We start from the raw sequence: 27,385 nt of genomic DNA, 5'->3' as shown, positions 1-27,385 counted from the left end.
CCGCGCGCTCCTAAGCAAGCTAAGATTGCTTCCCAAGGCTGCTGATGCCTAACGAGCTAAATATCAGGATCACCATTCGCGGGCCGGGTGCATCCTCTCAAAGCTTCTGCCTGCTCGAGAATGATCGGACTGCGGGCTGCGCCTGTTCTCTTGCCACACGGCGACAAATCCGCTGGGAAATTATATAACTCCTGACACAACCATACCAGCTGATTTGGGGTGTTTGTGTTAGTATAATTTCACAGTTCGCGAATCGCAATGCCGAACGAGGACATTTCCAGTTCCGCGCCATTGACCTCTTTCAACGGTGTCCTCGACAAATATGTTCACATCTCGCCATCTAAGAATGGACGAGCAGAGCAACAGCCTGCTTCGCCCACCAAAAGATCATCACCATTGAAACGAAAACTCGAAGACGCTGGCAGTGAACCCGGGGGCGATGTCGCATCGCTGCTCAGTGAACCCTTCTCGCGGCCCCCGATATCCCCAACCCGACGAACGACCCGGTCTCAATCCGCCCAAACCCTCGAGAAACCTTGTCGTCCGTCCCCCACGAAACGCACCCGCAGCTTTAAATCCGCTCCACCGGCCTCCGACCTAGCCACACCAAGCGGCCCGATCAGCCTGCTGCACGACACCATTCCCCAAGGCCTTATTCTTCTCTTTATCGGCGTCAATCCCGGCATCATGACAGGCCAAACTGGCTTCGTCTACGCCCACCCGTCCAATCTATACTGGAAACTCCTTCATTGGTCGGGCATAACGATGCGTCAACATCCGCCTAGCGATACGTATCGGCTTCCGGAGCTGTACGGCGTGGGTAATACGAACATCGTGGCGCGCCCGACGCGCGACGCGAGTATGTTGTCCAAGGCGGAGATGGATGCGGGTGTGCCGGTACTTGAAGAGAAAGTGAGGAGAAATAGGCCCGAGGCTGTGTGTCTGGTTGGGAAGAGCATCTGGGAAGCAATTTGGAGGGTGAGGAAAGGGAAAAATATTAAAAAGGAGGAGTTTAGGTATGGGTGGCAGGATGAAAGTGAGAATATGGGAGTGATAAAGCCGGGAGAAGGAGACAACGAGGAGTGGAAAGGAGCGAGGGTATTCGTCGCTACGACGACAAGCGGATTAGCTGCGACCATGTCTTTGGCGGAGAAGAAAGCGGTATGGAATGAGTTGGGAGCTTGGGTAAAGCAGAAGAGAGAGGAAAGGAATTTTGTGCCTAACGTTAACTGATATATGTGTGGAATGTAATAAACCTATATAAACCTATATTCTACATTTCACCATCGCTACTCTGATCACCAGACGGGTTAATTGCAGACTGTCCGCTGATGCTCTTTTCATCGTCCATTTCCTCAAGCACGTCCTCCAAATCAACGTGAATTCGCAAGCCCTTCTCGACAGGCACATTCCAGATCTTTCTCAATTCGTCGGTACCCATCATCTCCTTTAGACCGGGCTCTGTAAATGCTAGAAGAACCAATTCCTTTACCCATGGACAGGAACGAATAGACCGGTAGAAGACGTCACGGGCGCGTTCTTTTCGACCCCAACCTAGCTCGAAGAGAATATAGAGCTTCCATATCGCGGCACTATATTGGCCAGGGGGCGAGCTAACTGCTGTTTCAAAAGCTGCACGGACCGAATGAGCTGTCGATCCAGCAGAAACACCTCGATGGAGTTCACTATAGATGGAAAAGAAATGGGGTGTAAGGGGAGAGTGTCCCGGAGTTCCCATATTTCCGTCTAGACTACGGCGCGAGGAAGAGGAGATATGCTGCCGAAGAATGAGGCGAACCCGGTCATCAATTCGGAAACGAGATTCATTATAAGCGAAGATGCTAAGGAATATAGAGTTGTTTGGGAAAAGAGAGAGGCTATTAGACAGCTCTTCACGGACTAGGGCTGGCTTGTATTTCATGGTGTTGGAGATATGATGCCACAGAAGTTTAGCTTTGGACTGATGGAGAAGCTCAGCTAGGGGAGTCTGTTCTAAGTGGCTGTCCTTCAAGCGCTCTTCAGCAGCTCGGTATATGTTTAAAGCACTTTCGATTTCAAAAGTCCGCGTGAGGTAGTGTAAGAGAGCAAGACATTCCGTATTGCTGATGAATACGGTCGAATTCCGAAACGATAGTCCATAATTCTGCGCTTCAACCAGGACCTAGAACTAGTAAGGAGGATTGAATAAAAGACTTGGTGTTTAATATCAACTTACTCTTTGAGTTTTCAGAAACTCTGCAGGGCTAAACCCGGTTGCCGCCTGTGAGTCTCTTGATAGCTCATCGACATTGATAGCATTCTCCGGAAGTGCGATAAGTAACCGGATTGCTTTGCAGGCATCGTTACTCCTTAGCGCCTCCCAAAGCCAAGATTGCCATAGCATTATAGAGTCCTTCCTAACTTCCTCTGGAAAGGATTTGCTCATTGACAAGGTCGTCATCCAGACCTTCTCGGCTGCAATTTCTTGACCACGGCGGCGCTCAATCAACGCGTACGCGTTATACAGGGTAATACTCGAGGGACGCTTTCGTAGAAGGTTTTTGGCATATTTTGCTGCGTCGCTGGAATTGCAAATGTATTCAAGACCGACCGAATATTCCGCAAGTGTATCATTCTCAGGGACCCATTCCACCAGTTGTCTTAAGGTCCGCCGAACCCATGGAGCATCGAGAGAGCTGGTATCATCAACATACGTAGACCTCCAGGACTTGAATGCCGAAAACCATGACGAACCGTCGCTGAAAATGGTGTCGTGGGTGACTGCGAAGTTAGAATAAGGAAGTGAGACAGGCGTAGGTAAGTCAGGCTCATCCATTTCATGGGACGGATCTCTAAACCATTGTGAGGAAGCTGTTTCTTGTTCTAGAATCAGGTTGCGAATAAATGGGTCTTCACGCCATTCCTTAAGGATATGAGCATTTTCCCGGGAAGAGTGTGGTGGAAGATGGCAAAAGAGTAGAAATGCATCGAGAAGTAAGTCCAGCAGACCCGGCTCCGAAAAGAAAGTAAGGAAGTCTTGGATATCAGAAGATAGTATCACTCTGTAAGGGTCGTCTTCCTGAACCTCATCCAATGTTCTCGCGGGTAGACGAGAACGACGCATCTGGCGGCGTTCTAGTTTACCCCATGAGTCAAAAATCGCCTTCATATCGATATCGGCAATAGGGGGGTCCGACTTGGAGGCTGGTGGCTCATTCTCATTGCTATTCCAGCCCTTAGCACCAACCTCCCCTAACCGGGGCATTTCACTATCCCAAAATTCAGAAAACGACCGGACCGCGTTGGGAAGATTGTTTTTAATATCAACAGTACGGCCACAGAAATTAAACTCCAAAGTTGCCTGCCATAAAGCAACGGCGTGCTCAAAATATCCTGCTTCTCGCATAAACAAACTCAGCCGAAGGAGGATATAAAGATGGACAACGCCTCGGTTAAGGTTGTCACAATGCGTTTGATTGATTCTCAGGCACTCTAGGAAAATTGAGCGGCAATTTTCATATGTAAAATTAACAAATCGAGTCTGCTGAAAGTCTAGGTACTTAACCCATAAAGCGATGTACCCTGGGTTTAACTGAAGGACACTCTTCCACTTAGACAATAATATTTTCGTATCCCATATTGTGGCACCTTCCTCCATCATCCCAAGCAGAAGACGGTCGCGAGGAGCATTGTGTGGTATTTTGTTCAAAGCTCTCTCATACATGGAAATTTTAATGTCTGCAATACTCTTTTTCTCGGCCATCGTGTAGGTTCGATGGCCCTCTGAATCTGCGGTACCAACCATGGAGCCCTGATGACTGATGAGGTCCAGCCAACCGTTGATATCATCCGGATGCACGGACACATGTGCTGAAAGAGACGCATTACGGCGTCGAGCCGCCACCTCTTCCGACTCTATATCTGAATCCGAGGTCATGTCTAAATCCAAAGCAAGGCTATCGGTAGGCTTAGCCTTCCCCTCGATTGATCGATAATCAGGGCCGGAATCTTCAGAAGAAGCTTTGTTGTCAACTCTTCTTCGCTTCCTACCCCCGCTCGCGGACAAAGAAATAAAACTCGACTCTGACTCCAAATCACCCGGGGCGTGGGACACTGGTCGAACTCGCCGGAATTCTTTGAACCTACTAGCTCTCTTCCACAAAGAGGAATTGTATCTTTGCCTGCCATTGTCAGTTCCGCGATTGCTACCACGTGGGCGAATCACGATTTTGGTTCCGAAGCTCAATTCGCGATCTATGGTATAGTCTGTTCGGAGACCCAGTACCCTTCCTGCACCAGTCCTGTGGTAAGAAGGTATATCATAGAGATGGGGAGAACCATATTCCACGTTGTATTTGTCTCCTCGCTTGTCAATCTTAAAAATGTCTGCTCTATGCTGCTCCGGCTCTTTATGCTCATTGTAACGGGAAGATTCGCGGTCGCGTGGATCTTCTCTGGATGCTGCTAGAGGTGCGCGAGTTTTACGATCGCTGCTTTTAGTTGAGATACTGTGTTCCTCCTTGTGTTCGGACCTGTGTGAATGGCGAGTGCTGTCGCGACCTTCGTGCTCTGTGTCCTCTCTCTTTGCCTCTGGCCGTTCTGAAGGGCGCTGCGGCTTCGGTTTGAAGCTCGCAAACCTAGGTATCGCTGGTTTTCCCTATATTGTCGGTGTCAGCTTCCGGTGCCAAAGCAGATTGCAAATGTAGTAAAGAGTACCTTCCCCTCCCTTGATTCCATCTCTGCTGTTGTGGCCTCTGATTACTCTTCATTCGGCGTCCCTATCGTGACGTCGATGCCGGCCGGGGAGCGCAGAGCACCGCAGCCGGGTAAACTTGCCTCCATCGGCCGGGTAAAATTTCCCTTTATGGAACATAAATTTTTAGAGCTTCGTTTGTCAATTCCACTGTGAAAGAAGTGCGTTGACGACTCGCGATCGGGGGGCGGTTTATTTTACACGTTCATTCTAGGAATGCAATCATTCTAAGAGCCGTGAGGTCTAGAATCCGCACGAGCTTTCGGAATGGCGTCGTCCCTCGCTGCGCAGCTCGCGCAGATCGCAGCAACATCAACCCATCAGCTCGACCTTAAAGCGCAGAGAGCAGCGCATTCTCAGTCTCTGATATTCGAGAAGAAAATTGCCGGCTCCCAAGATTTTGATACGATCTTTCAAGTATGCCACGAAGGGTTTCAAGAGTTATGCTCTCTGGATTCACGGTTTCTCTCGTTCAGACGAAACATTTTCAGCGATCAGAGCAAAACGGAGGACCGTGGGCAAATGACCACGAGCCAGAATAAAGAGCTGGACAGTGTGCTGGAGGACTTCCTCTCCCTAGTTGGTGCCCGCCTATTGTTGACACCAGCGGTCAAAGCTGTTGACTGGCTTATTCGACGGTTTCGGTACGTATAGGACTCGTTTTGTCTCGAGCGTTATCCCTTCCAGTAACTAACAGATCATTCTTTAGAGTGCACGAGTATAATACGTCTTTCCTTCTCCTCACATTCCTTCCATATCATACCACTCCGCTATTCTTAAACTTCCTATCCATTTTACCCGAGGACCTCACTCAGACTTTCAAGGTCTTTCTTCCTTATAAAAGAAGTATGACCCTCCCACCCCGGCAAGTGATTGTCCAGAGTGCTTCAACAAACAAGTCATTCTTCTCGGCTTTGAACAATTATGTTTTACAAGTCAGCAAGTCCCAGGCCCATTACCAAGGACTCGTTTCATTCTGGGCTGGGATCACTACGGAGGCACTCGCAAACATGCTGGATTCAGCTAAGTCTGGCAGGATGGAAATCGAGACAAGGAACAAAGAAGATGTGTTGATACGGATTTTACCAGTATTGAACGATGCCTTTATGCTGAGAAAGGCACCTCAGCTTGTCGTTGGCTGTTACATGTTGTGTGTTGTTCTCGCAAACAAGGCATCCCTCGAAGATCACGTTCTTGACAATTTGATGGAGGCAGTGACAGGTTCTTGGACGCAAACAAATTTTGTTTCAGGTATTACCTGCTTGTCTGTGCTATCTCAACAGAAACATGAGAAATCACTACCATCAAAAGTCGTTAAAGCGGTCCTTAGGCTGGACAATGTTATCGAGGTTTTCGAAGAACTTAGTGGCCGGTACGCGGTGACAGGCTTGATCATTGGTTTAATAAGAAGCTGTGTTCAGGAGAATGGGAAGCGATCTGACCCGGCTCGTATTCCGTTCGTTGGTCAATTAATACAACGCGCCATCCTCAGCGACAGCGAAACCATCGAAGCTTTAACCATTTTGCTGCAGGCATTTAGCGACTTGCAACGACAAGGTCTCGTGGCGGACGGAATGGGAAAGCAACTGTCCGACCTACTTTTGCAGTTTAACGAATCAGACACACTCGCACCATTGCTCCGCAAGGCCATAGAGAATGCGGGCGTTGACATCACCCAACTGGAAATGACCTTGGAAACTGTCCTTCAAGCAGACATTATGCCTATGGAAATCGAAGATGCGGACCTGTTAGATTTTATCAGCAGCTCTCAGACCCAAGACGCGTTCGCAGTCGCATTGGAACCTCTATCCCAGGCAGCGATAACGGAGTCATCTTTCCTAGCACCCGGTTCGTCCCTACTATTCGACCAATTAGCTGAGGCTTTTATCCACGGAGCTTCTACGAAGGACAGGGTGTCGAGATTCATTAAATTGCCGGTTTTAAGGCCGGATAAGCCTTTGGACGACCCTCTTTACTTATCCTTCTTTATCCGATTTTTTTCTGGCCCATACCCTGTGACAGCGAGGACGGTTGCTATTAGTATTGTGTCATCTTGCATCACTGCTATGGCTGATAAAAGCGCTGATATGCAAGGAATCCTTCCATATATAATTTCTGCTCTTGCGGATCCCTCAGAGAGGGTCCGGAGAGAGGCTGCGGCTCTCCTGAGCTTGATTGACCGCCTTGCCTCAAAATGCAAGGACAACGATGATTCTAATGCTCAAATTTGGGGTCGCGGGTGCCTTTATGGTCAAAACGAACGGTCAGAATCCGTTCAATTTTTACCAATGAAGGATATTTACAAGATTATTCACCATGCTTTGATGCCTGCGTTAGAGGAATATGTCCTGGATCCAGATCAGGTTGGCCGAACGTTGACTCAAGTAATTCGAGGACCCCGATCTCAGGATGATTCTGACCGGACTCGCTCGGAATCTACCGGAGTAGAATTCAAAAAACCTCTTCGTCGTGATCTCTTCTTGTTTCTCTGCTCCCATGCGTCTAAAACAGCACTCTATACTGTCAAGTTACGGCTGCTAAAGTTCCTCAATAAGGTCGGGAAAATCGGCTCCTTAAATTGCACTGAAGCTCTCCGACAGGTTTTTGATCAGTGGCGACTCTTGAGCTTAGAACACCTTCAGCGTATTGAAGACGGCGAACGAATATCCACAAATGAGCTCGAGGACCAAGTTCTATCAATCATTTATCCCAAGGACATGGACGCTGTTGACCTTTTATTCTCATCTTTAACTTCTAACTCGAGGTCTAATCGAGAATCTTTCTTAACAGCAGGTTTCAACCGTCTAAAGGAAGTCTGGCCATCGCTCGAAGAAACCCATGAGTTGTCCCTCGCGAATAGATTGCTCCAGATTTCTTTGAGCTTGGAGAATGGGAAGTTGGCGGGCGCCGCAAAAGGCCTTCTCCGATCGGTGGATCTATCCGGCCCTGTTATCCTTGAGTTCCTCAATAAGATTTCTGCTTCTGTACCAGATCTAGGGTCTCGTGGTCCTCCCTCAAAGAAAAGACGAACCAGCCAGAATAACATGGTACCGATGAGCTCTATGGATAAAGAAACCGACTCGGTCCTGCAAAAGATGACTTTTATTCTGGAGCTCATTGACAGTTCCCACTCGGAAAATCACCCTGAACTTATTTCTGGGCTTTTCCAAACGCTGACCATTATCCACCATCTGAAATTGCAAACGAGATCAGAGATGAGTTACCTCCTGAGTCTCAATCTTGGAATCCTGTTAAGTATTGTCAATAAGTGGAAAGGAATGCCCACGCGGAAGATCAATACTTCGTCTATTAGGGCGGATTTAATAATAGATTGCGTGCGAACATCGGAAAGCCCGCAGGTACAAAACACTGCACTTCTCCTGGTTGCGGGACTCGCAACGGTTGCGCCGGAGCTTGTCTTGCATAGCGTGATGCCGATTTTTACCTTCATGGGCTCCAGTGTCCTAAGAAAAGACGATGAGTACTCGGCTCTAGTGATAGATCAAGTAATCATTTACATTCCCTTCTTTTGTTGTTTTCAGCGCTAATTAGTCTCTCAGACTATCGACCAAGTGGTACCTCCTTTGGTCCAATCCTTGAGAAACCAGAAGAGAGATGTCGTCTCAGGTACATCCGAGCTGCTTCTTTCCTTTACAACCGCCTTTGAACATATCCCGTCGTATCGCCGACTCAGGCTCTTTGAAGCTCTCATCACGAAATTGGGCCCTGAAGATTTCTTGTTCGCGGTATTTGCTATGTTTGCGAATCGATATTCCATGGATAAGGACGTTCTGGCGACAATGACCGCCCTCGCATCCGATTGCAATGCCGAATTACAGCTCATTGTAAGTAGAATGGAAATCACTGATTTTGTATATGCTCCATCTAATATATTCCTAGACATATGCAAGATACCTCAATTTGGTTAAGGATACATTGCAACCGAAGCCAACGCTTGCGAAGACTCTTCTGGGTGTGGGCAGCGAAGATGGAAGGGACCCGCAGAAAATTGCGGTGGACTTACTGCAAGCTCTTTCGCATCTTCTTAAATTTACATCTTTACGAACCAAGATGAGTGAATGCTTCGATTCTGGAACCGAGCAACAGGTTGATAAAGCCCACGGACTCTTCTCGACTATATTGGAGCAAACACTCGCCCTGTCCGAATCTGTCCGTACAGTCAAGCCTGTAAACAGCGCTTGTGGTGAAACCCTGGGTACATTGCTGGGAACATTGTCCTTAGTCGATTTCGTCGATACCATTGAGGTTCTACTTCAGCGGCCAAGTGACGATCTTCGGCGAAAAGTGATCAAGCTCCTTGAAAACCGCCTCGATTCGAGCAATGACAGAGACAAGGCATCGCAAGCACGGGTTCTATCTTTCTTAACTGTTCTGATTAATATCCTTGAGACATCTCCCGACATCCTGCTGAAGCATGCTGCCGTTGCGTGCATCGAAAAGATCGGAGAGAAGTATGGCAAGAAGGACCCCTCGCAGGTTCTTGCGGCAGCCAAGGTTATCTCGGGCGAGCATTGCCTTGGACAACCCGACAGACGTATCAGGGTGATGGGATTGCTCTGTCTTGCATCGATGTCGGAGATTCTTGGGGAAGGGATCATTCCTACTCTCCCCGAAGCCCTTCCTCGAGCAATTGATCTATTACGAGACACACTTGCGGCATCAGACGACGATTCTCAGCTCCATGATGCTGTCTATTCTCTGATTTCGGCCCTTCTCATTCATGTTCCCTGGATGATTTCTGGCGAATATCTAGACAACATTCTGCAACTGTCATTCATATCCTCAAACACAGACTTGGCGGAAGGTTCCGATGAAAATCGTCTGGAAGCATTACAGCTGCTCGCGAAGAGAGTGGATGTCAAAGAGGCTTTTGCTGGCGTTGAGCGGAATTGGGATTCGGCTGTAACGCAGGGTTCAAGGGTAAGTTTGGGCGTTGATTTTCCAAGACGACAGGTAATGCTAACGAAATACGCTACGCAGGCCGTTCAGGAAGCTCTTGATGTTGTGAGAACCGCCATTGAGAAACATGCAAAGTCTGCTACAGTTAAGAATGTTTCTGTTTTGATGAAGTTGTTGTGCAAGGCATTCGATTTACGCCGACTTCAGCTTTCTCCATTAAATGATGGTGGCTTTGATGAAGCTGAAGTTGACGAAATTGAGTCTCGGGCCAATGATGTCGCTGTAAGGATGATTTACAAGTTGAACGACACCGTCTTCCGTCCGCTGTTTATTGATCTCACGGCGTGGGCTGTTAGCGGACTGGGAAAGAAGGATACTACAGGGCGCGTAGCGCGGTTAACCACTTTCTACAGATTTTTGGAGAGCTTCTTCGGGACCCTCAAGGTTTGCAAAATCCCACTTGGCATTAAACCGTTAATATTGGACTTCAGCTAATGACTCTTGATTTCTTATAGTCTATTGTCACTGGTTACTCAAGTTATATCATTGAGAGTGCGGTGGAAGTGCTCAAGTTTTCACGGTGTAACGATAAAGCCACAAAAACATTATGGCTGGCCGTGCTACGCATGCTTCGTAATTCATTTGGACACGATCAAGATGGTATGGCCTATCCGAACATTTTCGAGCTTTTTCAAAAGTATACTCTGTACTGACAATTATTCAACAGAATTTTGGCAATCACCGACTCATCTGGCATCCATTTCAGAGCCTCTAATCAAGCAGCTCTCGATGGCCACAAATTCCCCAACCCTTGATCTCGTGGCTGCCGAAGCAATTCCTACCATTGTCGAACTTGCTGTGGCAGCTGACTCCCCAGATAACCATAAAGAGCTAAACACGGTGATCATGAAGTTTATGCGTGCAGGGCATGGCAACGCCCGTGGGGCGGACAATCCATACACGCGTCTAGCTGCAGTCAAATGCGAGCAGCAACTGACAGAGCGTTTAGGAGAGGAGTGGCTTGCGTTACTACCCGAGATGTTGCCGTATATCAGTGAACTGTTGGAGGATGATGATGAAAATGTGGAGCGAGAGGTGCGGAGATGGGTGTTGTCGATTGAGGACATATTGGGAGAGAAACTGGACGATATGTTGACGTAGAGATACATGTGAGTACGGTACATACACTTTTGGTGAACTTTGGAGTTTTGGAGAATGTGTATGTTTCTGGGTACTGTCGATGAAACTGGATTCACATATAGGTCGCTGAGCATTTAACACTGGGGAAAAATCCAAAAATTTATATTAATATGAAACTATTACAATGTTACTATGTCATCGAATAATCATATTAATCGAAATACGACTGGCCTTTCCAACAAGAGCGCAGTCAGCAAGACTTATATGGGTATAAATACATCTTAGATCGGAGGAGGACTCAAATCGAGTCCTTCAACAGTCAACTTGAACGCATCGTTGCGCGAATAGCTCCCAGCAACATCCAAATCTAATCTTCCCCTTACACAATCCTCGAAATCAGCCTCAGATATCTGCAATCCCCCTTCATCATCATCATCGACGTTCCAAACCGGACCGGCGAGAACTTTCCCCATCGGGCTTATGATGCAGGACCCACCGCCCGTGAGGATAGGATCGGAATCGCTGCTGTCCTTCTGGGCGCTATCGTCACCTTTTACCCAGCCGGGTAGCTGGCTCTTCCTAACGCATTGGTTGCAAGTTAAGACAACTGCTCTCCCTTCAAATGCTACTGTCTGCATGAGCGGGAGCCATGTATCGCGACCGTCGGCGGTTGGGGCAAGATATAAATTGACATTTTGCTGGTAGAGACTTTGGCGGAGTAAGGGCATGTAGTTCTCCCAACAGATTGCAGCCGCGAGGGTCAGCTTGACGCCATCGACTTCGGTGGTTACGGCTTTTAAGGTCGAAGCTGATCCCTGGGCCCAGACGAGACGCTCCGTGCCGGTCTGATGGGTAAGCGATGTCAGCTTAAGGTAGAGCTGCCCGATTGAGAGAACAATTCCGTTTATGTGGGTAGTTATCTAGGGGGCTATGTGCTTACTGGCATAACCTTTCTTCTCTTGCCCAAAACCCCACGCTTGGGATCGACGTATACAACGGCACAGTACAAACTTCCGGCACATCTTTCAATCAAGCCGACGATGATCAGCATATCCGTCTCCCGAGCAATGCGTTCTAGGACCTCTCTAGTTCCGTCACCCCGATAATTCTTCCCTTCGGCGATGGGCAGTCGTCTGGAGACCCAATCGTCTCCCGCCCCAGCAGGCGTATCTCCCATGTCAACGGCTGCCTGGTAGTAATGTAAATACTGCTCGCGACCACTGTCATCGCGGCCTCCCATTGCCGCTCCCCAGGTGCATGTTCGCGGGTATCCGCCCAGGTAACCCTCTGGGAAGAGAATGATTCTCGCGCCGCGGGATGCCGCAACACGGGTGATCCTCTCGAGAGCCTCGAGGGTCTCCTGGAGGGTGTCTCGTGTCCTGGCCTGAGAGACGGCAACCTTGAGCTTCTGCGACATGGTCGATATGCGGGTATCTGCTTGTTTCAGAGCGATAGTGTTCAATGGTAGGTGCACGACAACTTGGAGTGCCACAGCCTCACCGGAGCGCAGAAGCTCGCTATATACCACATTTGCTCCAGTGAAGTTGAGCAGCTCGGCATTCTGGAGCTCCGTGGGGGCGGGGAAGGGGTTCCCCACATGCAAGGGGGAACGTGGGGAAAGGCGCAGTCCCCAAGCGGAAAGGCCATCTGATAAGAATTAACGAGTTAATTGAACTCATACTCTTGGTGATTGGCCTTTTCGCCTAGGTAACTTAACCATCTTTTTATTTAGTCAAATTCCCGGCGTGAATACAGACTGCTTCGCGCTACAAGTTGGAGGCACAGTTATTGCTTGAAGGTGTGATCAACTCTTCTTCTTGATCGATAATAGTGGATGGGCTGGCCCGGGTTGATGAACTTTACATTCTGCCCATCATCTAAGAAGCAGCGATTGAACTCGCATAGCTGATTTGGGAACCCCGACAGGTCGAATTCAGATATGCAGGTTTGTGAGGTGGAGAATATAATATGGAGGATTTGTTTAACTACGATCTTGAAGGGATACGTATCTGTCAACCAAATCCAACTCTCGTTCACTGCATCATCGATCTTTTCTCTTGTTCCTGCATCTAATAGTACCAGAAACATGAGTGACCGGGTCGTCAAACGGACAAATTATCGGTTTGATGATTTAGCCTTTATCTTTTCCTACGATGAAACCCAGTGCCAAGTCGGCAATCAGATCTCAGAGAAGACCTCTACCTCTCACCTGCAAGAGAATTTCAAGCACATGAGGACACGGCGGAATTACAGGTAGTATACCAACTACCACCAAGTCGAAAAGTCAATCCCCTTGGAAATAAAGCAACCATGAAGATTCGGATACAGTAAGATCCTAGCGCCCCTGCCGATGTTCTTACATTTCAGCAAAAACTTGGTGTATCGCTTGCAGGGTGCCTCCGACATATCAACCTGATCGCAATCCAGATTCCGGAGTCAGGAGCCAAACTTTCACTAGCCATCTGAGCAGGAATTGGCTGAACTCCCCGATTTACTACGGAGTACGGAGTATAGTATCCTAAAGTGTCCATCACACCAAAATTCATTTTTGAGTAGTAATTGAAAATGCTACATTGAAAATATTTATTTCAACTAGACTGATTACAGTGACAGGACCGATTGATATCAGATTTCTCAGCGTCAAGATAATCTTGATAAGCCTTGACATATAATATCAGTTTTCTTTTTTTTTTTTTTTCCCCTCGTTATCAAATAGCTTTAAGACTGTTTATCTGAGATGGTTACTTTTTGAATTAACTAACTCTAATATATCTACTATCACCAAATCAGAAAGAAAAGATTTATAACACGGTATAGCTTCTAATGTTAATTTAAATATCATCTCTTTTTTATCTCGAACTTATGGATTCGATACTGAATCTGATATTAAACTATCAGGCTAGAAACTAATATTACATCAAATTAATCAAATAATTTTTTTAATTTAGTCTTAAACTGATACATTATCAATATCAGTACAATAATTCCAGAAGATGTACTCCGTAGTCAGTTTAATTCTGAGTTATCTTTTGTGCCGGTTAGCGGGGCGCCGAGCCTGCCGCGCCCGACCGCCATTGGTCCACCCCGTGCGCCATGCCCGTTGCGGTATCGCCGTTGCCGCTTCGGGGATGGCGCCTCACGCCGCCTCAACGCCGCCGCCCGATCTATATAAGGTCCTTCTGGGCGGAAAGGATAACTCTCCGAGAGGAATTCATCGCTCCTATGGAGAATGTCAACCAATGGCATCTCTGCTTGGCGCCGGTGGCCCTGTCTGCCAAGACATCTACGAAGAAGCCAGAGAACCTTGGAGTTTACCAGACATTATGAGGAATCATCTCAAGAAGCTGTCGTGATCATATTATTTTAAGGCTGAAGGCATAGATCATGTGCTACCTTGTATATTCCGACTTAGGACAATATTATATACGGTTTACAAGACAATTACTATCCATTTATTCCTCCTTTTGGATGAGTGTGGTGACACTATTGAACCTTTGAAGAATAGCCACAAAGGAAAATCACATGGATCGAACGAATCGAATGTCACACGTCAGGGCAGGCATGTCGATCATAGTCCGCTGTAGCTCTTCTGATTATTCTCACCTAGTCTATAACGGCTGGGTCCTCTCGTCCATCCCGAAGAACAGTAAGCATGTCGGAGTACAGCTTTGAATCCTCTTTCTCCCACCGTTTATCGCCGGGAAAAACACACCGTCGTAGCCTGTTGACCCACGGAGCTAAGGGCTTGTAGTATGGGGTGAAATTGTCCTCGATAGTCCTGAGAAAATCCTTTTCATGATCTATTACCCCCTTTTTGGCAGCAGCAAGATCTTCTGTGTCCATATAGTTCCATTTTTCGAACCGCTTAACAACTCTTCCCTTCCCCGGGCCCTCGTAGTGGATGCATATCCAGAAGAGGACCCAGAAAAAGGACTCAAGATCGTGCATGAAGGAGTGCTTCTCGCCATAGAGCACGCCGATGGCCATGAAGGCCCTTGTGCCGGTCTTACCACGCGCCCCCGAGAAACCCTCTCGCTGTTCCTTTACCGCAAGATCAAGGTCGATCAAGAATGCTTTTTGAGAAGAATCATCATCTTCCTCATTCACCATGAGGTTCCCCAGCGAGATATCGCTTTGGATCATCCCAGCTCTCTCATGCAACGACTGATACCCACGTATACATCCATCCAATGCAGAAAGTAGGAGAGCCCTTGAAGTAGCCTTGTATATACATTTGCCGTAATCCTGGACAACGACACGGCGGTGCACCCGATACTGTATTGTCGCAGTGGCCTTGGTAGGAGAGGACGACCGCGTGCGCTTGCTTGGGGGTAGAGGAGCTTGGAGGCTGTCGGACGACCGTTTTTCTCCGGTGGCCTGTTTCTTCTTGCGGGATTTGCCTCTTATCACCACCGACTTACTCGCTTCCTCATCCGCTTTGACACCAAGACCCTTCCGCGCAGTTTCGGTAGTATCATCCCGGCCGTCGATGCGGATGGTCTGGTGGTGATAGTACCGAGCCACGTTGATCACACCCTTCTCCATCGCTTCGCTGAGAAACTTCCCTTCTTCGTCGCGCTCTGGATACTGCCAAGAGTCCTTGACCACAAGCTGTGTCGATGATCCTTTGCGGTGGACTTTCCAGCAGGTAGTGGCCCGGCCGGCGATGCAGTGTGCCCGCCCAATCACCTCGTCGATCACAAGAAGCTCCTTCTCGCCATTTCGCTCAATCTCAATGCAGCGTGTACCATCCACGGTGACAATAGTGGGATCGAACCCTAGCTGCTTTTGGTCCATCCGAAGGAACCCTAGCATCACCGTAATAAACCGACAGCCGTCCTTGTTGATATCGAATTTCTCAGATGCAATCCCACCCGACCGGTCAAAGTGCCAAACACGGAGGAATGGGCCGCAGAGGGTGAACCCGGGAACAAAGCGGCGGGAATCCTGAGCAGACAAGACCTCTCTGACATATCTCCCCAGATCAACCCGTGCTCCCGAAGGGGTATCATACATCCGGTCGTTCTTCAACTCTCCCGGGACCAGGATCTGCGACCAGTGGCAGCGGGTGTTTTCCGTAGCATTTGGATCGTCCACAAACGCGATATCAAGTTTTCGCTTTGCAGTAGACCCGCCCACAGGGCGAGACGGCTGGGCAAGCGGTCTACGGTCGATGTTTTGAGTTGGATCATGTTCCTCAGCGAACTGCACAAGTGTGCCCACGGTCTCCACCAGCCAGTCCAACACGCACTTCTCCGCTGCATTTTCCGGCCAACCAGTCCAACCTCCTTCTTCAGTGTATAAAGACTCTCCTCCGGCTTTGCATCTGTCAAACACGGCCTGCGCGGTCGAGCCAAGCCCCTCAATCTCGCCGAAAAATGCTTCAAAAAATCCTGGGATATCCGCATGGAGAAATCTAAGAAGTTCTTCCTTTAGCACATTATCGATGTCTTTTCGGTACTCTGACGAATTGGCAAGACTGCTGGTGGTATGTGACCGCGGCGTCTGAATGACCGGTAAGTTAATTCGCGGCGGAGGCGTAATCCTCGTGGCCTGTGTGACGATGTCAATGAGGTCAAGGACGGCTTTCCAGATATCTGTATCAGGTGCTTTCTCAAGGACGAGTTGGACAAGTGGCTGGTAGATATCATAGTTAAAATTACCTTCGACATGCCGAAATAAACCAGCCAATTCGGATGCCACGCTTTGGCCACCTTGTTTGGAGCGAAGATTGAATGCTGCATCTTGCCCATGTAGGATAGAAAGCAGCCTTAGAACACCTATTCGACAATCTTCATTTCCTGGCTCACCTGGCTTGTACGCTTGTTCAGCTTCCTGAAGGCGACTAAATATTGGCCGAAGGGAGTTCTGAAGCGAATACTTCCCTACAATATCATCAAGAGAGGAGCCCGCCATGTTGACTAGAAAAAATTTGATTAAGTTAATCATTCACATTTCAGAGTACTAGAAAAAATATTAGGCGCCGCATAAGAGAAGATAAGTTCTATATTTTATGAGAAAACGAGGGAATAAGAGCAGGCAGCATCAACTAAAAGGTCCGCAACTTGGCGGCTTTATGTAAAACGTACTAGTTAACCCAGCACGGCTAGCGTGGAATTGACATTGTTTATCGACGCAAAACGGACCCGGTCGCTCAAGCAAGAAGTCCAATACCCAACTGTGGAATCTTGCTGTCATACAATGCACACTGCATGATGTGCATACAATATGAGAACTCTCAAGGAAACCTGGCATAGTCATCGCAACACATGAGGCTCCTGCCAAGCAACAAATTCCAACACTTGGGCTTGTTCGGAGTGTGAAACTCTGTTTTGGCATGTGTTCAAGCTCAGAAGTGTCCTTTCTGCAAATCTGGGCGATACTGCGTCCACTGAGAAGGTAAGCTCAGTTTCAGGCTCTGAGTACGAGCAAGGCAGATCATAGTTCGGTGATTTTCCTACCCAAATCCTCTGATCTGTGAGTGTGGTATGACGCGTCCGCGAACCCGCCACTCAGCACTCACCATGAAATTCCTCTTAGCTTCCTCGCCATACTGCGAGTACTCACACCGGACACCATGAGAAGGTAAGAATTCATCATCCCAAGAGCTTAGCAACTGCTCTTGTCCAGCGTGCTGCATCTCCCATCTGTGACATTCCGCACTCCATGGTTGTATAGAGAGTTGCGTAACCCAATCTTTCCTGTCCGCACCTGGGTGATGATTGTGCGCTCAGGGCTCGATGTAAGTTTTGATGGACTCGTAGGACTGTAGGTGTAGGCGCTGGTGTGAGCTGAAATGTATCCCATCCCTTGTTGACAGTTTGCCACTCCTGGGCCTAGCATGCCTGCCGCTCCATGTGTAGGCTACGTATTAAACCTCTTCATAAGAATTCCTGAAGCAGGGGCAGGGTTGGATATGAGTGCTAGGAGCCTAGATGGTGTCAATTGACTATCATTGCTTTTTGTTTTGAAATCGATTGTGTATCAACTCAATGACAACAAGAATACTAAGCATTATTATGGGCAGCGGTTAGCAGGCGCCAAAAAATGGCAGCAAAATCCGCCATGTTCGGCCGCCAGCTAACCGTCACATCGTTAAATAGAGTTACTTTATTGATATGAAATGACTAATTCTGTTATTGATGCGGGCGTGTCTGGTGAATACTCCGTAACTAACTTAGTTTTACCCCGACAAGAGACCGCCCCACCACCCCAAAACCTTTGACGGGGGAAAATTCATGGCAAGGCACTAACCTATTCATTTCCGGAAACGTATATTGGACCTCGTTGCGGAAGAAGACCCTGGAATGTGCCTGGAGGACTTCTGGGATTGTCCCGACTGGGGAGCGCCACAAATACGCGGTGCTTTTCGTGGTGTCGCCAAGGATGCCAGAACCCGCTTCAGCTCTCCCAGGCTGAGACAATTGTCAGTGTCTCCCCATCATCAAAGTCTTTTGCCATTGCGCATCTGCTCGTGATTAGCAGCTCTGGAATGTCCACTATGATAAGGAAAACAAATGGTCAGTCAATTACTTCGAAGTATTACTTCGGTGCCCCTACTTAAACCCCCCACTCCCTCCCGGGAGCTATATCCTTGACTATGAAGATACTGTTTCAATAACGGAGGAGGACGAGGATCCTATGAAACGGGCAGAACCCCATTGCATTTGTCGGGACTACTCTGCAAGCAAAAATTGGGAAGATCTACTAAGAAATGTCCCTCCAACTATTGTCTCTGGGTGCTAAGGATGTTCAAATAAGCTGGCGTTAGTTGGACACTCTTTTCGGCTCGATTAATAGTTTCTCCTTTTTCTCTTCATTTTTCTATTCTTAGCTTTATTTTTTTAAATTTATTTTATTTTATTTGTTTTGGAGTTGGGGTTTGTTAAAACGTCCCCGGAGTCCTCGAGTACATTATCAACATGTTTCCGGGCCTCGCGTGAGTTAGCAATACAAACTCTGTGATGTAGCACTCCCAAACTTCCCGAACGTGAGGCCATCCCAGAAAAGCGCAGACAGTTGAAATGAGCCGGCATTTCTACTTGACGGCCGACCTCCATGCCCTGATATATCCTTGATGAACCGGCCGGGCCGAGAGAGCAAAATATCTCCTCGTCAATTATTCCAAGGCTCTGCGACCAGGCAATTGTGTTTTTGAAGCGGCTGTAAGGCCTGCGAGCTTAGAAGGGCCCAACTGCCGTCTAACATGTATAAACGACACCGTTCCACGGGTCAACCCACGCCATCCATAATACGGAGAGGACGCGTGTCATCGTGTAATGGTTGGATATCAGAGGCAATGAGCAAGTGCTTTTACAAGAAAGACAGCAGACGTTGGAAGTTGGAGGAGGGTTGCAAGTATGTCTTACTCTCCAACCTTACTTTCATATAAAGTGACACCTTTTCTTCAGCTCTTCTATTCATCTCTGGAAGGTTAAGAGAAAGGAGTTGTTCAGCAGGTCTTGATTTGTAGGCTGTCGAGAGCAGTTGGTTGCAACCAATGATAGCATTATTAGCAAATCCTTTTCGCTACAGCAGTTCCAGAGTAACTAACTCCGCCATTGAACGACACATACTCGAATGTTCAGCACGTACTCCAAAGGGTGATATCCGGACTGTTAAGTTAAATGCTAAATGGTTACGGAGTAATACTCCGTATATTCGGCGGGTACTAAAGCGGAACCGATCGACTTCTTGCGGTGGGCACCTTTCAACAACAATCCAACAAGGCCTTCCCGGTTTCGCACAACTACATGCACTTGTATGTAGATCTTTATATACTACCACCCAACCTACTTTTCCAAGCAGATTATGGAGTCTATCGTATTTTCCAAATCACCATTGGTCACCGGGATGGATGGAAGCATTCAACATGTTCGATATCGTATATGACGTCTTTGAACCGCGGATTCGATTTTCTTTTTGGCTATTTGAAGATACCCATCCCCGTTTATCAATCCTACCGAAAAGGCTTAAGACTGTGAGGGACTGCGCCTCAGAGTGGGAGTGGCGATTATACGTTGATTTGAAAAAGAGCCCCTTTTGACAAGCTTGCATCTGAACACATTTAGCTTGAGATCTCTACCATCACAAATACTTAAGGTTCTCAAGATGGCCCCCAGTTTGATTCTGGAGGATGGGTGCATTAATAAGCGCAAGGTGATGCAAGATGAAGGAGCCTGCCGTGAGGCATTGAGACGGTGCAAGGCAACGGACAAGCAGCTGTTTGATCGGACTCTCAACGGTTACCCTCCAAGGCAGAAGCTACTGCTGGAGAAGTTTGTAACAGGTGAAACAAAGGAATCCCTAACTGATCGGTTCGACGTCGTTGCAAAGCAAGCAGACCAAGAGAAAGTAAGTATCGGGGACCTCATTCCGATCGATCTGGATATCTACAATGATAAGGAGAAAAAAGATCCAATCGAGGTGAGTCAGCTTCTGCTAACAAACTACTGTCACTTGCTAAAATGAACACAAAAAAAAATATCGAATAGTCTTACAAGTACGCAACATTCTACAACTGGGGGCAGAATATCCTCAATGGCCCGTTGTATACTTGTATTCCCAAGACAGTCTTTGGAGTACAATCCATTGTGACTCTTGCAAAGAGCATCAGATGCGGTGTTCGCGTCGCTGGATACCGTACGTACTACCGCGAGGATGTTACGTCTATGCGCTAACAGAATATTCTCAGGGCATTCATGGTCGTCAATTTTTGGTCGTGACAAGAGCGAGGATAGACCCTTCATCCTCATCTCACTCCTTGCATTGGAAAGAGCAATTTTAGGAGCACAAGCAAATGAAGAGGCTCTAGGAAAATGGAGTAACATAAAAATTGAGCTGAACAAAATTGAAGCCTTGGACCAGCGTCCCAGCTCTATCTCTTCCGACCAAACTCTTGTTCGCATAGGCTGTTCTGCTACCAACGAGGACCTACGAAGGTGGTGTTTAGACAAGAAGCTCCTGACCTTACCACTAAATGTGATCATGGTTGCAATTACTCTTGGGGGAAGCAATGCTCCCATTTGGTAAGAGCGGTTTATTCTGGCTCTCAATTGAAGTCACTGACGGTCATCTTTGATTAGCCATGGTGCTGGAATTAAGCAGAAAACACTCAGCGATCTTGTTTATGCTGTGGAATATGTCGACGTGAACGGCAAGCTCCAGAAAATAACTCAGGATCAAAAGGAGTTTCTTTCAGTTGCCAGCGGATGCTTTGGGCTGCTAGGGGTGGTCACCCACCTTACACTTGTTTTGGATAAGATGACCTATGCTGCCATGAAACCCTTGAAGGTGCCTGTGTTAGAAGCTATCCCACCTCCAGAAGATATGGTGAAAGATTTGCCAAAGGAGCTCAAAGATAAATACGACAAATACAGGCCAGACCAAATTAAGAAGTTCGTACAGGACTTCGAGAAACGTGCTATGAATGAATATTACGCGGAGTGGTTCTGGTTTCCACTCCATGACCAAGTCTGGATCAACACATGGTCTCTGACAACAGACTCGGCTTCCGTTAAGGATTACCCTGATACTGACGAGATACTGAAACAGGTGAATGAGACATTTGCGCTGGAGTTTTTGCAGGAATCCTATCGTAAAGACAGGTTTATGTCACCCGAATCTGCAACAAAGTTTATCTGTGAGTAATATCTCCCAATGTTATGGCGAAACCAATGCTGTACTAACATCATGAAAAGCGCAATTGGCTATGGATGCCTTGCCTGCTGACTGCACGATTGAAACTTGGCTTCCAAACGCGCTGCATTTTCGACGTGGTATCCACAACGTTCGGGTTCGAGACGTCGAACTTGAAATACCCGTGAGTTCATCTTAAGTCCCTCCATATACTTGAAGTTCATATGTTTAACCAATACTGCCGTTGCAGCTTCCCAGCTCGAAAACGAATTCAAACTCCCCGGACTTTGGCATTGTCCGAAAGGCCTGGTGGCAAGCAATTCTTCTGACATACGAGAACATTGCCACATGCCCGATGCGGATGCCTCTTGAAGTGCGCATCATGGGCGGCAGCGATGTTTTAATGGCACCACAGTACGGTAACAAATTAGGAACTTGTGCTATGGAGATTTTAACTCCGCGGTTTATGGAAGCCGAATGGCACGACTTTGCACAGGCAATGATTGACAAATGGATGACTCTCAGGCAGTGGAATGGTCAAGATCTTAACATTCGCCCCCATTTTGCCAAGGAATGGTATGTTTTTACCCATCACATTACACCGAATACTTCAGAGGGACAGAATGAAATGAAGCGGGTGATTGACAACTTTCTACAGGGACGCATTCCGAGTTGATGGTCAGCCATGGCCGGAGTATCTGAAGAAGAAGAGCTGCAGCAAGGAAATTGCTGAGTTCACCTCAATAATTAAGAAAATTGGTAACGAACAGGGATGGACTGTTGAAGAACTTCGGAAGATGTTCTCGAACCGGTTGCTTGATACATTATTCTTCGAGTAAAAATGTTTCGTAAACCTAGAAAAATGGGCTTTCGGTTTCCTACTCCCATATATTTCGGTATATACTATTCCTTTTGGGCTTAATATATTTAATTAAAAAAAAAAAAAAATCTTTCGGGTTGGAAGGTCAGTTGCTGAACAATGAAAGTCACATCACATTATTTATCGGCAGTGGAATAGTCAGATCCTTCACCCGATCAGAGGTAAGTTAGCAAATATTACTCTGTACTCCATACTCCGTACATTCATGTCACATTGACATTCCATGCCGTCTTGTTCTAGTCTCCAGTTAGTTAAGAATATATATACTCCGTAGTTAGTTAGCCCCCAGCTTCTTGGCTCAGGTGCTTCTTGAGCCACGCCCGTGTGGCCTGTAAGTTCCGAGGGCCCATTACAGGCTAATTGAGAGCAAGGAAGTTAGCTGGAACGTCAAGGTCTACGGAGTAATGGTTTTGTGGTTCCTGGAGCTTCATGCAGGCTTAACTAGCGGGGTAGTAACTAAGCTTTTGAGGCGACTCCTTTTCTTTTCGTTGGGCATTTTCTTTCCACCCAGTTTGATGAAAAGCTCGCGTCTGGCTGACAACAGCAAAATGTGGATGAAATCACAGCCTGACAATTACCAAGTCTTACCGCTAGATCAAAGACTCCAAGCCCTTGTGAAAGAAATTCCTCGATGCCTAACATTGAAGTTGAGACCTTCGTTTTAAACCAAGCTCAAAGCTATCCTATGCTTAGCTACAAGCGAAGAGGGTGGCTTTTACATAAGATATGCCTTGAATTTGTTCAGGGCCGCCCTATGATGAACCTATGTCGTTTGCTGGATTTGGTTGAACCGACTTATCTCTCACAATATCTCCCAGCAACAAGTGTATAGTACTCTCTACTGCCCTCCGCTGATGAAATCTAACCCAATATTATCATCAGAGACCACATTGTATGTCTTCTGGATAATAAGTTCAACAAAGTACCTATGGATATTCCTTCACAGGTACTTCCGCTGCATCTTTCCAAACAATCATGAAACCCTCCTTTTTCACAAATTACCGGGAGAGACTTAGGACATTGTTCTCAAATACAATATTGGCTGCTTACTTTTGACCCTGAAAACCGCATCTCCGTTCGCAAATGAGAGGGATGATCCTATCAGCATACTAAAAAAGAGATTCACGACTGGAAAAATAGAAATGTGATCACCATTCATACAAATTCATCTTCTTTACATTGGAAGGTGGTTTCTGTTCATTATATCTCCACCCCTGCAGATGGCAATACAGGGGGTTACAAGTGGGAGCACTATGCACTTAACAATAGCAGACACCTTTTAGTCAAAAGTGATGGAGTATTGTGGACATCGCTTTTGAAGAGAGAACTGGTCAACCACACTGGATTCTAGACAATCCTGCTTAGCCCATCGTTGTGGAGATATCTGAAGTGAGAGATGCAGAAATCCAGTGCCTAAGTCTCATATGTGAAGTATGTAATGTCCTGATTGTGGGATGACATATCTGCTAATCTTTCATAGTCCTTAAAATGTCGCGCAATCATTCTATTGAATCAGACTGGGGCCGAGCCTTTCTTTTACACAACGCCTTACACCCCTAACAATTATCGGGTTGACTATGGATTTTCAGTAGGGTCAAGGCTTACCAAAATAGAGGGCCCTTTCATCTATTTTACAAAAGCAGCATACATTCCATTTGAGACTACGAACAAGATTGCATTGGATGTGGACATCAGTCGGCTTGGGATTACATAAAATATCAAAAGAGGAGTGAATTGTTCGGTTCCCTCAAAGCAAACTTGGCTCCATTCAATAGCAAAGTCGCTGCCCTATTCCAGCCCAAGTACCCTAGTTCAGGATCAATTCGCTTGTTTAGTGACCTCATGACAAAGTTACAAGGGGATCAGAGTCTTCCCACCTTTCTGCGGGCTTTCCCTTGTGTATATGCAAGACCCTAGGGGGGTTGCACAAACACAGTTAAGATACCGCGAACTCTATACACAAATCAGAGAAAGGAAGCCGGCATCTAATTATGGAGTAGGCAGCAAACAGCATTTCTGTAGGTACCTGGCTTATTATTACCTCCACGTCTGTCACCCATCCTGGAGACAACCCAGTGGGTAAAACCTCTTTGGTCGGAGAAATATCCCTGGCACCCACCATATAGTCAACTAGTGGTTAAGGACTGCCGAACAAGAGATACTAACATCTTAAAGGAGGGCTACTAGAGATGCTGAGGAGAGTGGCTGAAAGCCTGTGGGTACACTATTTATGCAACGCTTTCAATCCGCGTTATGGTGTGCTTGAAAAAAAGATCAATAAAAATTCCTGAAATTGATTCCTAGGAGCGTTAGATTGTCCAACTAACTGACTAACAAGCCTTATGCCCAGAAGAAAAGCACCGGAAAGTATCACAACAGCCTCACATTATTGGATTAGATTCCCATTTTCCCAGGTTAACTTTGTAAGTGGACTGCCACTTGAAGGATTTGTCTTGATTTCGGTCATCGGCAGAGAAATCTTGCGTTTCCTTTTTGGATACTACATTCTCAACCATTGTTGCTGTGTTGATCCTGTATTGATACCACCATTGCGCCATCTCAACAGGTTCGTAACTGACAGAGAAGGTGCTCTCAATTTGTTCGGTATCAATGTAAATGGGAGTAAAGTGGCCGCTGGAATCTTTGGCACCAACCAAGGAGTGGACAGCATTCGGGTAGCCGTTGTTTAGAGTAAAGAAGTTAGGAACTGGATCATTTGTTGATTTCTGCACTCTCCCTCTCTGTTCAGATCCCAGACTTCATTTGGATTAACCACCTGCCGCTCGCCGCTATACGTAACCTTTGCACTAGGTGTGGGTACATCCTAAGAATCTAAGGATGAGCACACACATCCAACTCTGGGATCAATTCAGGAATTTAGACCCTTCCCAAAACTTACCATGGTTCAGTTCACTGCATATTTAGCCTCCCACTGGATGTTCATGTTCGGGGCCAGGGACTGTGATGTATAAATCACATTGAAAGGGGTATGTGTACATCTGACTGTATGCCCAACATTCGGTGCTTCGATGTGATTCTTCCTAATATGACTGCCCAATATCCAGGATTAGCACAGTAGTCCAAGGTTGCTCCGGCACCAAACAGTTTCAATTGCCTGGTCGGCCGCTGAACGTGCGACTGGTCTATCCGCTGATCCAGTAATATGTCCATCATTCTCTGGAGACTTATCTGCATTGCTACAGACCCTTAGGCTGTTTCGCCCAATCAGCTATTTGCTGGTTCCATAGATAGCCGGTGAATATAGGAAGGATTGGATTTGCCCAAAGAGACTATCTGAATGAATCCACAAGGGCCACAAAGAATACCAGGCCATTGAGTCACTGGATTGGAAGGCCGGTCAAAATCCACCAATATGCAACATTGGAGCTCAGGGAAAGGGGGTCAGGATAATCTTGAAATGAGACGTTGCATGACTGGCAGATAAATTTTGACAATAGCAGAGTTCACAGAAAGACATGCACACCTTCATCTGCATGTCATGGGCAGCAATTGGTCCAGCACCTTGAAAGCCGCTGGCTAGGGGCCAGCATACCCTAATGGAACGGGGAATCCCAATGGGAGGCTCGCGTCTAGAGGTAGATTTGGAATTCTTCTCGGAACGCTCTCCGATATATGATTTTATTGAAATCCATCTCTCAGCTTGAGCAGAGGGGCTGATGGACTTTTCAAAACACCAACAGAGCTAGCAGTCTCGAAAACAATACGCTCCCGGCCGAGGACGCAGCTTTAAGCACAGCTTGGTGGATTGAAAGCCTTGTCTTCAACACCCTATGGTTGTAGGTGTCTTCTTTAGGCATCTCCTTCTTTCATAGTGCTTTCATCTTTTGGTAGCCGACCTTATAATACGAGATGCTGGCACAAAGGGGCAGAAATGGGCGGAATATAATACTTGTCGTTGGATTAAGAGGCTGAACAGGTACCAAAATATACACAGGAGCTAAATGGTCCAGAATTTATGCTCCGATGCGACTATATTTCTCTTTTCGAAGATGTCGCTCTCCGCATCTGTATGTAGCACCAGCCTTCCTCTCGGATCAATCATTCTCTCGGGCATAACTTTTGCAATATATTGCTTATCAACAGGCGGAACACGTTGTGTCCATGCTGGTAAAGACACGGGGTCATATGGAGCGTATGGATTGTTCACACCATCATAATTTGTTGGTGGAATGTGCTTACCATTCCTCCTTAGTCCGATGCTCAAGCGCCAGTTGATAGCATGTAGCAACGATTCGACTATACAAGCAAGGATCGCGTAGCGAATAGGATCAGGATCACATGGATCAGGAATACGGTGTAGTTCCCATGCCCGTCGGCCTTGGTAAAAGAAGTATTCAGTCTCGTATCCAACGACGGGCAGCATTTCATCTCCCCCCATCACTGCCTCATAGAGACGATAAAGCGAGCGGAGAGGTGTATCGCGAGAGCGCCAGATGGGAATTGCTTGCAAATTTTTTATATCGCCTTCACATCGACGTTTCCAACACAGCGGTGGATCGTTGACGAGGGATAGAGGAGGGAGGGGTTCAGGTACAGCGTATGACCAGGATAAGGAGGTAGTCGGTAGACATAGGCGAAGGAGAGCAAGATATGGCCACCTGTGGAGACGAAGACGTTTAACAGTTCCTCGAAGAACCAGTGGGCTCTCCATGGATCGCAATCGCCATTTCATTCGCGTCCACCAGCTTATCTTTGGGCGTTGCCGCTGTGGCCTAGGGGCCATGGTCCCATCCGAGAGTAACAGCCCAGAGCAAAATTCGAGTGAGATGAGCAAAGCCTTCTGGTCGCGAGAGCGAGAGGGACTTTCCTGGCAAATTTCAAATTGGAAGAGAGCACAAGAATGCAGTATTTGTCTGCTGAGTAGGTTACCTGTGCTTGTTGGGCATCGCATGTCAGGTGGTCAGCCACAATTGCCCAGGCACTGCCATAGCAGAAACGACGGACTTTTCCACTGCCTTGATATTACATAATACCGACATAGCATCTGAGCTCTAACTAATAGTTATATAGATAGTAAAAGTTGTTTTATAGTATCTGTGCGGTAACAGACCTCA

At 47.1% G+C, this 27,385-nt stretch overlaps 9 protein-coding genes across 9 annotated transcripts; 3 read left to right on the top strand and 6 right to left on the bottom strand.

Moving 5' to 3' along the window:
- Positions 1-45: 45 nt before the first annotated feature.
- CIMG_10236 (mismatch-specific thymine-DNA glycosylate (mug)) lies at positions 46-1,326 on the top strand. The gene has a single exon (XM_001239213.2). It carries the CDS (start codon positions 259-261, stop codon positions 1,231-1,233), a length of 975 nt encoding a protein of 324 aa, XP_001239214.2. The 5' UTR covers positions 46-258; the 3' UTR covers positions 1,234-1,326.
- CIMG_10235 (uncharacterized protein) lies at positions 1,226-4,728 on the bottom strand. The gene is made up of 3 exons (XM_001239212.2): positions 4,696-4,728; positions 2,216-4,636; positions 1,226-2,161 (listed from the first exon to the last, which is right to left on the bottom strand). The coding sequence occupies exons 1-3, from the start codon at positions 4,714-4,716 to the stop codon at positions 1,274-1,276; spliced, it is 3,330 nt and encodes a 1,109-aa protein (XP_001239213.1). The 5' UTR covers positions 4,717-4,728; the 3' UTR covers positions 1,226-1,273.
- A 196-nt stretch (positions 4,729-4,924) lies between these two features.
- On the top strand, positions 4,925-11,637 carry CIMG_10234 (U3 small nucleolar RNA-associated protein 10). Its single transcript, XM_001239211.2, has 7 exons — positions 4,925-5,376; positions 5,442-8,238; positions 8,293-8,577; positions 8,633-9,673; positions 9,734-10,096; positions 10,168-10,312; positions 10,380-11,637. The coding sequence occupies exons 1-7, from the start codon at positions 5,000-5,002 to the stop codon at positions 10,811-10,813; spliced, it is 5,442 nt and encodes a 1,813-aa protein (XP_001239212.2). The 5' UTR covers positions 4,925-4,999; the 3' UTR covers positions 10,814-11,637.
- CIMG_10233 (hydrolase) lies at positions 10,450-12,309 on the bottom strand. Its single transcript, XM_001239210.2, has 2 exons — positions 11,733-12,309; positions 10,450-11,637 (listed from the first exon to the last, which is right to left on the bottom strand). The coding sequence occupies exons 1-2, from the start codon at positions 12,207-12,209 to the stop codon at positions 11,074-11,076; spliced, it is 1,041 nt and encodes a 346-aa protein (XP_001239211.1). The 5' UTR covers positions 12,210-12,309; the 3' UTR covers positions 10,450-11,073.
- A 268-nt stretch (positions 12,310-12,577) lies between these two features.
- On the bottom strand, positions 12,578-13,198 carry CIMG_10232 (uncharacterized protein; the record flags this gene model as incomplete). Its single annotated transcript, XM_001239209.1, has 2 exons — positions 12,578-12,861; positions 13,153-13,198. The coding sequence occupies 2 exons, from the start codon at positions 13,196-13,198 to the stop codon at positions 12,578-12,580; spliced, it is 330 nt and encodes a 109-aa protein (XP_001239210.1).
- Positions 13,199-14,129: 931 nt separating this feature from the next.
- CIMG_10231 (uncharacterized protein) lies at positions 14,130-16,760 on the bottom strand. Its single transcript, XM_001239208.2, has one exon. It carries the CDS (start codon positions 16,706-16,708, stop codon positions 14,396-14,398), a length of 2,313 nt encoding a protein of 770 aa, XP_001239209.1. The 5' UTR covers positions 16,709-16,760; the 3' UTR covers positions 14,130-14,395.
- Positions 16,761-19,794: 3,034 nt separating this feature from the next.
- Positions 19,795-22,269, top strand: CIMG_10230 (uncharacterized protein; the record flags this gene model as incomplete). The annotated part of the gene is made up of 7 exons (XM_001239207.2): positions 19,795-20,218; positions 20,287-20,434; positions 20,487-20,820; positions 20,878-21,434; positions 21,493-21,614; positions 21,681-22,006; positions 22,089-22,269. The coding sequence occupies exons 1-7, from the start codon at positions 19,904-19,906 to the stop codon at positions 22,267-22,269; spliced, it is 1,983 nt and encodes a 660-aa protein (XP_001239208.1). The 5' UTR covers positions 19,795-19,903.
- A 2,292-nt stretch (positions 22,270-24,561) lies between these two features.
- CIMG_10229 (uncharacterized protein) lies at positions 24,562-25,212 on the bottom strand (the record flags this gene model as incomplete). The annotated part of the gene is made up of 3 exons (XM_001239206.2): positions 24,562-24,610; positions 24,696-25,051; positions 25,210-25,212. 3 exons carry the CDS (start codon positions 25,210-25,212, stop codon positions 24,562-24,564), a joined length of 408 nt encoding a protein of 135 aa, XP_001239207.2.
- Positions 25,213-25,935: 723 nt separating this feature from the next.
- Positions 25,936-27,220, bottom strand: CIMG_12535 (uncharacterized protein). The gene has a single exon (XM_004444683.1). The coding sequence runs from the start codon at positions 27,052-27,054 to the stop codon at positions 26,269-26,271; it is 786 nt and encodes a 261-aa protein (XP_004444740.1). The 5' UTR covers positions 27,055-27,220; the 3' UTR covers positions 25,936-26,268.
- Between the last annotated feature and the right edge of the window lie 165 nt (positions 27,221-27,385).

This window comes from Coccidioides immitis, assembly GCF_000149335.2.
Source record: "Coccidioides immitis RS genomic scaffold supercont3.5, whole genome shotgun sequence".
NCBI lineage: Eukaryota > Fungi > Ascomycota > Eurotiomycetes > Onygenales > Onygenaceae > Coccidioides > Coccidioides immitis.
This window is presented reverse-complemented; position numbering and strand designations above follow the sequence as displayed.

What these genes read in the sequence shown, in the direction of transcription:
- CIMG_10236 (XM_001239213.2), top strand. Translation starts at nt 259, where the DNA reads ATGCCGAACGAGGACATTTCCAGTTCCGCGCCATTGACCTCTTTCAAC.
- CIMG_10235 (XM_001239212.2), bottom strand. Translation starts at nt 4,716, where the DNA reads ATGGAATCAAGGGAGGGGAAG. An exon ending in TGGAATCAAGGGAGGGGAAG is followed by an intron (nt 4,637 to 4,695) that starts GTACTCTTTACT and finishes CCGACAATATAG; the next exon opens with GGAAAACCAGCGATACCTAG. An exon ending in AGTTTCTGAAAACTCAAAGA is followed by an intron (nt 2,162 to 2,215) that starts GTAAGTTGATAT and finishes TACTAGTTCTAG; the next exon opens with GTCCTGGTTGAAGCGCAGAA.
- CIMG_10234 (XM_001239211.2), top strand. Translation starts at nt 5,000, where the DNA reads ATGGCGTCGTCCCTCGCTGCGCAGCTCGCGCAGATCGCAGCAACATCA. An exon ending in CTGTAACGCAGGGTTCAAGG is followed by an intron (nt 9,674 to 9,733) that starts GTAAGTTTGGGC and finishes TACGCTACGCAG; the next exon opens with GCCGTTCAGGAAGCTCTTGA. An exon ending in ATTTGGACACGATCAAGATG is followed by an intron (nt 10,313 to 10,379) that starts GTATGGCCTATC and finishes ATTATTCAACAG; the next exon opens with AATTTTGGCAATCACCGACT.
- CIMG_10233 (XM_001239210.2), bottom strand. Translation starts at nt 12,209, where the DNA reads ATGTCGCAGAAGCTCAAGGTTGCCGTCTCTCAGGCCAGGACACGAGAC. An exon ending in AGAGAAGAAAGGTTATGCCA is followed by an intron (nt 11,638 to 11,732) that starts GTAAGCACATAG and finishes CTTACCCATCAG; the next exon opens with ACCGGCACGGAGCGTCTCGT.
- CIMG_10231 (XM_001239208.2), bottom strand. Translation starts at nt 16,708, where the DNA reads ATGGCGGGCTCCTCTCTTGATGATATTGTAGGGAAGTATTCGCTTCAG.
- CIMG_12535 (XM_004444683.1), bottom strand. Translation starts at nt 27,054, where the DNA reads ATGGCCCCTAGGCCACAGCGGCAACGCCCAAAGATAAGCTGGTGGACG.